Raw genomic sequence first — 13,312 nt, 5'->3', positions numbered from 1 at the left:
TTTACTCCCTCATCTTTCTTCTACTCTGCCTTCAATGAGTTTGGGTGATGGGTCCAAATTTCCAATCATCTACTGTGAACTTATCATCTGAAAATCTACATTACGTTTGCGTCGCTCTTTTGGCAACAGACAAGGCCGTGTGCAGTCATCTAAGACCGACGGCAGCTTGCCCATGATTACCCCGCTTCTCCTTTCGCAATTGCCTTCTGAGAAAAAAAGTGTTTGAAAGGGCTTGTGTGTCGGTGCACTGCCCCAATCAAACACCTTTGAGATGAACTAGAATAGAGATGAAATGGTGAACCAGGCACTCTTTTCCAGCTTCAGCAACCTTTGACCACAAACGTTTTCTGTGAATAATGGGGCACTAATTGCACCAATCATGATTTGAAATGACATCAGACATTCGTGAAAAGTGGAAATTGTCGTCGCTGCAAAAGTGAGAACCACTCCATATTAACGACTGCATTTATTTACAGTGTCATGTCGCGATTGCTCCAGTCGGGGTAATGTATCGGTGGGCCATTACTCAATATTTATTACTCCTTGGCCACTCTGAATTTATTCCCGCCCTGGTTCTTTATTTAATCTCCGAGTGACTTATTGTCTTCCGTTTTAGAGGCTTGATTAACTTTTTAGCCATACATAAACGTCCCTAATCATTGTCTGCAATTCCCTTATGAGTAAAATACTGTGGTAATTAAAAAAACAAAAAAAGAATCTCACTCTTATATTTCATGTAGACATTTGCTATTCTCTTTTGGGTTCCATATTTCAGTGGCCAGCCTCTTTTTTTCCCCCACTTCCTCTGTCAAAAACATGTTCTCTCAATTTTTAAGTGCAGCATCGTACGTGCATTACCAACAAGTCAATAATGGCGAAAACATCAAGTTTCATTTTGGAATTTACAGTTGCACAGAAATTGCATGATCCATATTTTTCTTACCTTTGTTAATATTCCAATGAAGTAAATAATTATACGTTTATGAAGAACAATGTTTGGTGAATGATTACTACTTGCCTTTTCTATTTCCATGGTTTCCAAAGCAGATACAGAAGAAATAGAAACTCTCCTGGAGCACAATCTTTCCGCTCTTTGCTGTCAGCTTTCAGACTGGCCGACACTGCTGCGCGAGTCCCCAGGGCTCCAACTGTGTGATTATAAAGGCCCGAGAGCCACTCAATACTGTCTGCTGATAATACTACAGCTTGCCCTGCAGCAAGGAGACAGGTAACGACAGATTTGAAACAATGATCGGGCCCCGTCCATCCCCATAGAGTGGACTTAAGATGTTGATACATCTAAAAAAAAAAATGGAAAAAAAGAAAGAAATGAATAAATAAATAAGGTCTTAAGTACTCTTGATGTTATTGGAAGCTAATTATGCAGTACTCAGTGGACCCCTACTGATTTCTTTGCATTTGTTTTTCAAACGTTTTTTTTCTTTGGTGCAACCCATTTTCACCCGCTTTTTATAGAAAACGCAGTGGTTGGTTGATTTTTATTTGTTTTCCCCAATGCATTTTTATGGGTGGCAATTATACACCGATTTTTTTTTTTTTGATGAGGATGTCAAAAGTGTAACTAGCAAAGTGCATAAAGAAAGATTATATTTGTCTTTCTGGGGAACGTTGAGAAAGAATAAGTCTGAATGTTAACTCTTCAATAGGATTATCCATTATGTCTTTTTTTTTTTGCCATTCACGACATTCAGACTAAATGCATCTGTGGCCTTAAGTTGTACTTTTTGATGCAGTTCTGTGTATGAATCTGGAAATGTCTTGCCTTCTCCGTGTATGCACTAGGCTCCTCCCAGACCAGACGGTGTTTTCCTGTGTAGTGTGGCTGTTGCGTTCAGTGCAAGAGGAAGGCAGCAGCACCCTCCCTACCTTGGTCTTGCGGGCTTCTCTTTACCTGTTAGCAGTGACGCAGGATGAGAGCAACACACTTGATGGGGTAACTCAGTTGACATAACACGGCATATTCACATCATGCTTTATTCTCTTGTTTCACTTTCAGTTTATACTTTTCTGGTGTGGCAGCACAAACCCCAGCACTCCTATGTTTCCCCTTCTCTCGTCAACCTATTCAAGGTTCCGTTGGATTGTATCAACAAAGCCCTCTCCTCCTGTCAAAGTTTCTCATCAATTTTCATCCACCATCCTGCCATCCTAAACTTCATTTGTGGGCATGAACTGCTTAATGAAAAATTTGGGGCCCTGGTCTTGGAACTTTGGTTGACCAAACAAGCACAGTCCACCGATGAAGAGCTGACTGTGGTGAAAAGCGTTTTGTTTATTCCCTCTCATATTGTGTTTTTTTTTTTTTTTTTTTTTTTAAATTCCAAATTGGTTCTATTCTAGTGTAGACTCGTCAAAGTGGTGTTTTTCGTGTGTGTAGACAGGCAGACATGTTGAAGAGAAGAGATGTGCTGGGAAGGGAGAAGAACAGGAGGAGATTGTGGAGCTTCTGTCTGTGTTAAAGAAGTACCCATCTGTCATCCTGATCCTCCTGGTATGATAAAGATAGACATGGACTTCAGAAATATTGTGGAAATTGGAGTTCGCCATCCCACAGAGGGGAGGATTGGTGACCTTCACGTCTCAGCGAACTGCCATTTTCATGATGTGTCATTTTGTAACTGTACACCTATGCCACTGCGCCAGTCTAAAACACGTAGGATGCGACTCAAAATTAGATCTGACTGATCAAGGTCAGACAACACTTGAGTTAAGTTCATCTTTAACCTGTAGCAACTGGTTTGATTTGGCAAAGTCAAGGACAGATGAAGTGCTATATTCTGTTACAAAACTTTTTTTCTTTTTGACTCTCTTACCATATAGGACATAGTTTGCACCAGGGAGGCCTCACTTGCAGAACGAGCAATGTCAGTTTTCATAGTTCTATTGGATGGTCAAAGTGATTTTGAGGCTGAGCTGTGTACCAGCCTGAAACCTGCCCTGCTCCAGGTGTTGCAGAAACTTAGTGTCGCAAGTATGGGACATGTGCAAGGGCAGAAACTTGTTGAAGAAGGTAAGCAACAGTCACATTTAGTATCAAAGCATTCATGTTTCCAGATTTCAATTCATCACATGATTGTATATGAATAACCACTTAGTAACGGATACCAATTAGTCATTTGGTGCATTATTGAAACAAACAAACAAAAAAAAAGCCGTGTTCATTAAAACAAAGATAAAATTCTAAATCATGTGCTTGAAGAACACATTATATTCCTCATGTCTTATTAAATTCTGTGCTGAGATTGTTTTTGTCATATTCATGAGTAATTAATACATATTGCTTTGTAACTTGAAACAATGCTTATGTTCTCATATTACATAAAACTTAATTGTTGAGTGTATCTGCAGTAACTGCCATACTGTACTTTATATCTTTAGTTCAAGTTAGTTAGTTTAGTTCAAATCCAAATTCGCAAAACACTTACAGTAACTGTGACTTTAAGAATTCAACTGGAGATTGATAAATGAAAATATTTATTCTTCTACAGTAATGACATACTTTCGTTCAGTTAAAACCAGCATGAACAGTTATTGTTTTTTGTTTTTTTTCTTTTGCAGTTAACTCGCTCCCTCTGGTGCTCAGGCTGCTTTGTGTAACTCAAGCCAGCATCCCACCTTCCCTACAATGCAGCAAGATGGATGAAATGCACTTCAAGCTGCTCTACCATGGTGAGGTCAACACAGGTCACACTCGTCCTCCCGTCAGACATCAGCACTCAGCATAATATTGACAAATACAGCTTCTACCAAGTAATCAAAACCTACCTTTTACTTTACATGTATCCTTTACGTAACACAAATAAATGTGCGCTTTACTGACCAACTGGATCAGCATTTTGTTACCCAACCACTGTGAGGCTAAAAAAGGATTTTACGTGGTATTTTTTTGTCAATGTTTTTGTAGACCGAATACATTGTCCATGTTGTAATCTGTAAACCACAACACAGGCTTTGAGAACGATTGATCTTGATCCCTTGACAGGTGTACCTCAGGACATTTCCAATTCATCTGCATGCTGTGCACTGACTTAATTTATCCTCCCTGTATTTCCTCATGTGCCTTGCAAATGTTCAAGATCATGAACATTATGGCTCACTGCAGCTGATGAAGCTTATTAAACCTTTTGATAAATGCATCTTGATGTTCATATCCCATCAACCCTCTGTGAATAATTATAATAGTTCACTACTTGGCCTGAGACCATGCATACATTCATGGAGCCTTTTGCGGTGTTACATTTTCCAGCTTGTAAATTTAAAATGTACTTGGTCTTTACGAGCCACAGTTATGCACGAGTTAGGTAATCACATCATAACCTCTTGTTGATGTATTTAAACTAATGTCTGTGAGCACTGCACGTGGGGATCAGACCCAGTGGACCTCATTTTGAATGTACTCTATGTGTGTGTAAGTGAGTAATATTGCAGGTAGGCTGCATCAATCCAATACAGAGAGTCTGCTGCCTGCCCTTAGCTACCTGTGCTGCGTGCTGAGTCTCTCTCCTGCACACTGCACTGACAGAGGTTTGACACGCTCGCTTTCTCCAATTTGTGCGTATTTTCCAAGAACAGCCAATTCCGCCTTTAACTTGAGCTGCACTCTGTGTTATTTTGACAGAAATGATGTTTAAAGATTGGTTCAAGTACTGAGAAAGATGTAGAAATACAATATCACACTGGCTGCTCATGAGTCAATCAAGTGCCTTGGAGACAAATCCATTTCATGCAACAAAAAGTTGAGCTTTATATTGAATTTCTTTCTTACTTTTTTTTTTTTGCATTCAGCAGATGTTCTGCTGGTAATAATGCACATTCGTTAGGTAGACTATGTTATTGCAAACAGCAAAATACTAGTGGTAAATTTTGCCGGTCATCCATCCGTCATCGTCAGTCCGTCATTATTTCAGGCCATACCAAAACTTAAATGTCAGTCTCTGCATCCATTGTGGCGCACCATGAAAAATAAAAGATATTACATAGTATTTACATTCAACATTTACAATCATTTCTTTGACTCAAGCAGCATTCAATAAATAAACACAATATAACACAGTGTGTGCCTTATAACCCAGTAGTAGATACATCGAAGATAACAAAAGGCCACAACATAACGCTCTCGTCGTTCTCTCCAGCGGTCTTTCTCTGTCTGTCTTAAATACATCCGGCATATGTGACCTAAGCCCAGAAGTAATTGTTTATATTCAGTTAGTATTGCCTAAATGTCCTCCTCTGCAAAATACTTTTTACACATTGGACATCAAGTGCACTCGCTGGTTATGTTGCCTCATGCAGTTGCCAAGAATTTTTTATTTTTTTTTGCTCACTCTACAAGTCTAAAGCCACCTGTATTGTAAGAAACGTCTGTAAAACGAAGCGAAATAATCAATTATGATTATGTACCTACTCTCGTCTACTGTATTTGTTCAGCAGACCCATTGTACTCGTTTTTAAGATAGACCTTACAGACATTCACATTGTATGGACAAAGACACAGGGTATGCAGCCACTAAAATTGTAGTTGGTCCCTCTTTGAAGCTCCTCGAGAACAATTTTCTCTCGTCTGAGAAGGCTTTCAACAAGATTTGTGTTGTTGTGGCTGTGAGAATTTTTTTCATCATCATCAAAGCGCACTGGCTGTATGGTCCTTGCGTTACACACTGTCATACAAAGTCACGCAGGAACAAAAATATTGCTTTTGAATCACCCCTCAAAGCTTGAAGCACATAATTGTCTTGGTGAAAATCGTCTTTCTAAGCTCAACATTTACAGTTCAATAGTTTTATCTGAACACCTGATGCCTTCATTAATTGTTTAAGACAGGGGTGGGTAAACTTTTTGATTGGTGGGCGACTATGGGTTCTAAAATTTGACATAGGGGCCGGACCAGGAGCAGATGGATGGAGTGTTTTGGTAACCTCACCTCATCGGAGAAAAAAAAATACATTTAATTTGAAATGAAAGTGAACAAAAGCATTACAACAAAATATCTGTGTTTGACACACCAGAGTATTTAGAAAATAAAACATTAACGAGGTTTATTCATTTAATTTTTTTTTAAGTTTTGCGGGCCGGATTAAAAAGTTTAACGGACCGCATGTGGCCCCCCGTGCCATAGTTTGTCTACGCCTGTATTTAGACATGGGTTTATGAATGATATACAGGATATAAAAGTTCCAACCCCCACCAGAACTAAACAAAATGGGAGGTTCCAGACCAAAGTTTTAACCATAAATAAAATATTAGGATTTACTTTAATTTAAAATACAAATCTAAGTATTTTGCTCACGAGTTATGTATAAGTGAGTTGGGTTTTTGTGTGTTGGTTTGCCAGGTTTGTGTGGACTTCTGTGTATGTGCCGATTAAGTCACACGCAAAGTGAAAGGACGTGATGTGCATCCTCACATGCTGACACCTTCTCCTCCCCAGCTGTCTCCATGCTACTCTCAAACTGTAGAGTGATGGATCAGCTTCAGACAATCCTCTCCTCATCCTCATTCTCAACCACGGCGCCATTTGTCTTCTCCTCAACTGATCCTTCCTCAGCGCTGCTTTGCTGCAGCCATCTACTCCTTTCCTCCCTCATCACTTTGCAGCATGAGCACTCCATCCAGGTACATGTTGTAGATGTAGCTCCTCTCTGTGCTGATCACTGTCAGGCTACAAATCCACACAGACAAGGGCTGCACACATAAATGAGGCACATCTGACAAAAGAGCTTTAATTTTAATGACCAAACTGGAAAACTGCTGTCTTCAACGCATTTCAGTCTCACCTCTGCCTCCTCACCGCCAAGGATAAAACTGACTTTTGTACTTGCAATAAGCATTTGGGCCAAAGGTAGTTACTCCTCTGACTCACCCCACTTTCTATTGTTTCCTTTTCTTTGTCTCTCCCCTTTCGTTTAAGGTTCACAAAAGCCTCAGTTGGAGTCTGGAAACAGCAGTGCAGCGAATACTCATTCAAAAAAGGAATACAGACACTCTCTTGCTGGGTAACAAACGCAACATTGTCATTCCTATAACTACATCGCATGACAGTAGTGTGACAATTTGAAAGACTGCATGCAATCATGGCTCAAATAATCATTGGTAACGTCATCTTTGCCGCTTTGATTTTTGTTGTGGCAATTGAAATGGCTCCATACGCTTCTATTCATGCACTAGGTGTAATTTTTACCCTGATACAAAACAATAAGTTAGTATCATTTCACTGTTATCTACAAATAAGACGAAAGTATAAGTGAGAACAGTCACTCTGTGAATTATCAAAGTATAGTTATCATGATGAAAGTGGTAAGTAAAATACAGCCAACCCTCCCCTGTGAAATGCATGCAATTCTGCCTCACAGACGTTCACTCAATCTCAAGACAAATTTCATAATGTTTGATGACAGAATGAAAAATTGTGTCATTAAAAATACATGGGTCATACATTTAGTGCATAAAATAAACAAAACCTTGGGGAAACATGATTGATGGAAATGACATGAATACCAAGTAGTACAGAAATTAGATGGATGGTTGTTTGACATTAACGTTGGTTGTGTTTGCGACTCAAACATAACGCTTTGGAACATTTTGAAATCCCATCTCCTTGTTTTTTGTCCCCAGCTATTTGCATTTTTGCCTTTTGCTATTTTTTTCTTCTCTTTCCAGTCAGCTACTTGAGGTTGCTGCAGGCCTTACTCAATGTTGACTTGACCTCTGCATTGGTGTGTGTGACCACTGGTCCAAGCTTGGTTGGCCAAACACCCCTGGAACTTGAAGATGGTGCATTATTCCCGCTTGGCTCCAGAGGGGCTCAGTGCCTCTTAATTGCTCTCAGTGGACTTATTTTACAGGTTGGATGACCTTGATGGGAGACTATCATTTGTATGATGTCTGTGTACTTTACTGTTTATATTTTTAGTGCATCACAGCTTGTAATTCTTTCAGTCCGTCTCTCTCAATTCTCTCGCTTCCTCGCTCTCTCTCCTGCCTTCAGACGGTTGTTACCAAGTGAGAGCAAAGAGACAGATAAAGAGGAGTAGTGTAGAGTTTATTTATTTAAGTCTGCAATGCTGTTCATTTGTTACCTGCTCTTTCCAAAAACTGGATCATTTCCAGGGAGATTTATTTTTTTTTTTTTTAGCCTTGTTACTGTCTTACTAAAGAGCCAGTTGTAAAAGAAGAAAAGTAATTTTCTCGAGTCCAAGTAGAGACGGCGCTGAATTTGTTTAGCGCTATAGGCTCATTTCCAATTAAATTGTGAATGCGGGTTTGATGTTCGGGTGAATTGCACAATAACCCCAATTTTCCCGCCTTTCTAGATTACGACAATCCTTAATTGAAGTGACTTGAAGAATTGTAATCTTAAAATCCAATCCGTTTTTCAAGTTTAAGAAGAATGCAAAATCATTAACGTAGGCGTATGTTGAAGAAACAGATTTAGATCTTGGAAATTGACTTTTATCTTGAACTATAATATATACAGAATGCATGCAAAGCATCTTCCAATCAATTGCAGACCTATGTTCCAGACCAGTGGGTCATCCTGTTAAAAAAATAGTGCCTGCATGTTTGATCTTCTTATTCTGTGTCATGTTCTCTTGATGCCCTAGTTTGGTGGAAGGAAAAAAAAAACCTCAGCACATCTCCTTCTGTTCACCTTCTTCTTTCATTTGTCCTGATTTTTACCTCTACCCGCCCCTCCTGCTTTCTCATCCTTTCCTACTCTTGCTCCTCAGTACTTTCTTGTCCTCTCCACTTCAGGATTAGTGTAATGTGTGTTTCTTTGATATATCTGCCTGGCCTACTTGAATATTTTGGGAGAGAACTGCCACATCAGGAAAGTCATTTATTATTAAATGCTCATCTTGGCTCCGTTTGGTGTTTCGATTGTATCTTATATCAGTAATATTAATATTTTTCTCAAGCATCAAGATGTGTTTTTTATGCTGCACATTCAGTTACATGGCATTTTAATAGTATAATGTAACTCTTCTTTTAACGACTTCTCTACTTGTCCTCTTCAGAAGAATGAGCTTTTACTCAGAGCCTCAGTCAACTGCTTAAGTTCCGTGCTTGGCTTCCTTCAGAGGAAGAGTCCTCAGACAGGTATCATTTGTATTCATAAAAAATATTTCATGTCAGCTCTGCCCTTTCAGTTTATTGTGCTGCTCGTCCCTACTTAGTCTATCCCCAGACAGTTGACTTCCATTTTTCGCAGTCAGAGCGATATCCCGCATAGATTCGTTTTCAGACTATTGCGAAAGACAAGACGCCGGTTTACAGTGTAAAGTATTCTCCCTGTTGTTAGCCCCATAATCAAAGCGGATAACAGCAGATAAGCAGAAATAAACCCAAGATAAACAAAATGGGACCAAACGACATCAGAATAACTCCGTATAGCACAGAAACATAAAATTTGTAACAACATGGAATTTAAAGACATCGCTGCCTCTGAATCGCTGCATATCTTCTTTTCAACTGTTTTTACTTAAAACTACAAAGTATTTATTCTAAAAAATATATATTAAAAACTTTGCATCAACTCGTTTATGGGGGCTGCCATTTTTTATGTCTTTCCACTCTGGCAAGAGTGCACATTTACAAGAATGTGGCTTGTATTTGCCAGTTCCATCTTATTATGCAGCTCTATTTATTCAAGAACACTCACATCAGTTTTGGAATAAAAGACGCCATTGTTTTAGATCGCATGTTAGGTTCAGATGTTCATGGAAAAGGTTCTGAGTCAGAAGCCATTTGTGTAATTTACCCAAATTCTCTTCCTAGCGGGCCTCTGTCATTCAACCATTCCTCACACCTCCTGAACATTGCCTTGCTACCCTTCCTTCTCATCGTTAACTTTGTCTAGTCCAATCATGCCACCACCTGTTTGACTTTTAATTATGCCACTTATCCAGAGGTTCTTTTCTTTCCCTCAACATTGCAACACACATTGGTTGTTTTACATTCAATGAGAGTTTTACGACATATGCCTTATTTACAATTTGCAATTAGCATTTAATGATCAAGAAATGCGCAACTTTGACGTGATTTCTGGGGTTATTCATGTGTGTGTCTTGTGTATTAGCCAGTTATGAGGTTTGTCAGCCTTGGAGTCGATTCCTCCTCTACTGTCTGCATACCTCCGGAGAGAACTTCCTCCTGCATCCAGCCATTCTCAGGGTCCTCACACTTGTGAGATGTTGCACACACACACACGCACACCCCACACCTTTGAATTAAACATCATTTATTGATCTTAATTCTAAGAAGAACATTTTTGCATAGGGCTCTGTGTGTGATAAAAATACAATAAGTACAAATGTGGATCTGTGTGTTAAAGCCCATTTCTATGGCCACATGTATCTGTGTGTTTGCTTCCTGTGCAGTTTATCCGGCACGGGAATCTGGTTGTACAGTGGGAGCCCGACCTGCTCCAGGTGATAGATGCCGTCGAGAAGAAAGGGGTTAAGAAACTCAGCCAGGAAGCATGTCACGCCCTCAGGCTACTCCTCACACAGGTATCCTTGTCCATGTGGTGAACAGACTTTGAAAATCTGAACATATTGATGGTCTAATGAGAGACACGCTCAAGACACCCTAAGCTATGCCTGACATTGACGGCATCACCATTTATCTGCGCACTGCAAATGTTTGTTACTAGTACTATATGCGTGCTGCATTCACCATGGCTTGCATACAGATGCAAAGTCAAATTTGATGTGTGCATGTAAAAACAATATCATTACAAGACGAAGGTGTTCTTTGTCTTACTGAGCATGAAATATTATGAATACCTAGTTCATGCTCATTTTAGTAGCAACCTGCTGCAGGAAAAGAAGACAACACAATTGTCACTGAAATAACCTGAAACCAATGATACTGGAATGTGCTCATATGACAATATAATATTGACAAGCCATAAAGGTTGGAAAATGACCTTGGGACAGATGAGACAAAAAGAACACGAGACTAGCCTGGATTCATTCTCAACAGTGATGGACACTGGGGCTGCTTTGCTTCTTCCGACACATAGTGTCATGAATTGTACTTTGAAATCTCAAGATTTTTAAGGCATTCCTGACTGAAATGTGCTGCCAAGTGTCAGAAGGTTTGGTGTCAGTCATAGCAGATGGTACTCCAACAGAGTAAAGACCCAAAACACACACATAAAAAACAACATTGCACTACTCTGAACAGCCCAAAAATAAATCCTGTCAAAGGAGCTGATCCACGAAGTCTTGTGAATGTGCCCTTCAAACATGAGACTGCTCACTGGGAGTTCAAAAAAATATTTGGTTTCATTGGCTGCTAGTTCAACAAAATATTAAGAGTCCCGTCTTTTTGTCAAGGCTATAATTTCAATATGTAATTTGAAAAATGATGTTGCTTGAGTCTCAATATGTAATTTTCAGTAACTGTTTCAATTACTTTGTAATTATTGTACTTTTTTCAAGTTATTTCAGTAACCATTGTGTGTTTTTGTTTTTTATGGACAGGTACAAACAATTTTGTCCTTGTGTATTTTCTATTAAAAAAAATAATTAATTAATTAAGAATTAATAAAAAACAAAGACAGAACGAGACCATTACAGTATAATGCAATGAGGGGAAGCCCAAGTTTGCTGCTAAGATTACCCGACAGCAACATTAATTATTACACTTTAAAAACTACTAATATCAGCAATGTTTCTCTAAAATGACCTTGATTTTTTTTTTTTTCACCAACCACTCCATTATTCAACATTTGTTGCCACACATGCATCCCGGCAAAGTTTTTATCATTATTAACCTTTCGCAATGTTCTAAATGATTGAACAATGAACATAACTGAAGATGTTGCACATACCAGCATAACTGGTTCTAAGAGCAAAAAGGAAAATTTTTAAAATTGTTGCTAAATAATTGATGAACGCCACCATATTTAGCTGTGATGATAATCAAACAAAAATCTAAAGGAGTGCAAGCATCTCATTTTAATTGGTTTCCCTAGAGGGGAAACCTTTCATGATTAAGGACTCAAACATGTATAATAAAAGTAATAATCGTCACAGAAATTGTTCATGTTTTATGGCCCTGTAGGATCCCGCATAGATAGGTTTGTGTATAAAACAGAATGAGAGCAGCTCTATAAGTGTTAGTTGCCACTTTCAGGGCATGTCAGAGAGGAAATGTGTTTTGTATGCTGAGAGTGGCTCACAAATGGAGAAGTGACAGAATGATGGCCTCCGCCAATGGAGTGTGTGTCTGGAAATCAGGAACGGCACTAGCGCGTGCATGCTTATTTGTATGAGAGGGTTTGCGTGATGAGACAGGCTTTAGAGTGACACACACTTCTCTTGATATGAGTTCTGCTCTGTCATCACCTCCACCCCCCGCCCCCCTCAGTTTCACTCAATCTTACACGAATGCACGCACACGCACGCGCAATTGTTGTTGATCTGTCTGTTTTATAGTGAGATCTCATTTTGTGAGGAAGTTATCTGCACCTGTCAGCAAACTGCTGTTATAGAAATATTTTGCCTCCTGCCCTTGAGTTCATAAGGTTACCTGAGTGTGTACGTGTGTGTGTGTGTTATGTTATTCATAATAAGTTGCACCCATGACAGGTCTGTTTGCAGGTGTTGCATTAGATTCCATCTTTACTGACATCTGCTGCCTCCATCTTATGAGAGCACAGTGCTTGGATAGCGGCGCTAATATGTGTGTAAAATACGTGGAAAATGTCTTAACATGCCTTTGAGAATTGGCTGACTGCCAGATGAGTCAAGCTCATTGAGCCACTGCTCCACTCCTATTCAAACCGTATTTTCCCAATTAAAAAATGCCATTAGCTTCTCTGATCTTTCTTTGCATGGCTTTTGTCAAAATGGTTTTACGTCCCACTCCTCTCTATTCTTTGCTATCTTTTCATGTCTTGTTAAACTGTAATTGTTCTCTATAAGCTCTTATCTTAATTTTCTTTGAATTTCATGAAATCAAATTGCCTATCTTGATTCTTTTATTCAGACACAGAGTGGTGTCTTTCAGCCTCCACCCACAGAGGAGCACAAGCAGAGAATAAGGAGTGTGATGCAGTCCCTGGACTCACTGGCACCCTCTGAAAGCTCCAGTTTGGCCTGCAACATCTTGTATCCCAAACTTCAAATGAAACTCACTAAGACCCAATCTAAAGCTAAACAAAACCTATGCACACACACACACAAAATATCTCAGTAAGGGTCTGAATTGTGTTGCTACACACACCCATATTATCCTGCCAACAGCAACAGTCCAGTGTTATTGATTTTGTCTGGCAATTCAC

General features: G+C 39.3%; 1 protein-coding gene across 1 annotated transcript in view; it reads left to right on the top strand.

Moving 5' to 3' along the window:
* The window catches only part of mei1 (meiotic double-stranded break formation protein 1), a 30,180-nt gene that overhangs the window by 15,841 nt on the left and 1,027 nt on the right, over positions 1-13,312 (top strand). Inside the window, exons 18-31 of the mRNA XM_088316351.1 lie at positions 1,045-1,228; positions 1,804-1,954; positions 2,092-2,277; positions 2,399-2,512; positions 2,842-3,031; positions 3,580-3,690; positions 4,435-4,545; positions 6,449-6,633; positions 6,929-7,013; positions 7,678-7,862; positions 9,036-9,117; positions 10,097-10,203; positions 10,398-10,529; positions 13,018-13,139. Coding sequence (XP_088172477.1) covers positions 1,045-1,228; positions 1,804-1,954; positions 2,092-2,277; positions 2,399-2,512; positions 2,842-3,031; positions 3,580-3,690; positions 4,435-4,545; positions 6,449-6,633; positions 6,929-7,013; positions 7,678-7,862; positions 9,036-9,117; positions 10,097-10,203; positions 10,398-10,529; positions 13,018-13,139 — 1,945 coding nt within the window. The remainder of the gene's footprint in view (positions 1-1,044; positions 1,229-1,803; positions 1,955-2,091; positions 2,278-2,398; positions 2,513-2,841; positions 3,032-3,579; positions 3,691-4,434; positions 4,546-6,448; positions 6,634-6,928; positions 7,014-7,677; positions 7,863-9,035; positions 9,118-10,096; positions 10,204-10,397; positions 10,530-13,017; positions 13,140-13,312) is intronic.

The sequence above is a fragment of the Idiotropiscis lumnitzeri genome, chromosome 15, assembly GCF_059441095.1.
Source record: "Idiotropiscis lumnitzeri isolate Australia: NSW breed Sydney's pygmy pipehorse chromosome 15, RoL_Ilum_1.0, whole genome shotgun sequence".
NCBI classification, from domain to species: Eukaryota; Metazoa; Chordata; class Actinopteri; order Syngnathiformes; family Syngnathidae; genus Idiotropiscis; species Idiotropiscis lumnitzeri.
This window is presented reverse-complemented; position numbering and strand designations above follow the sequence as displayed.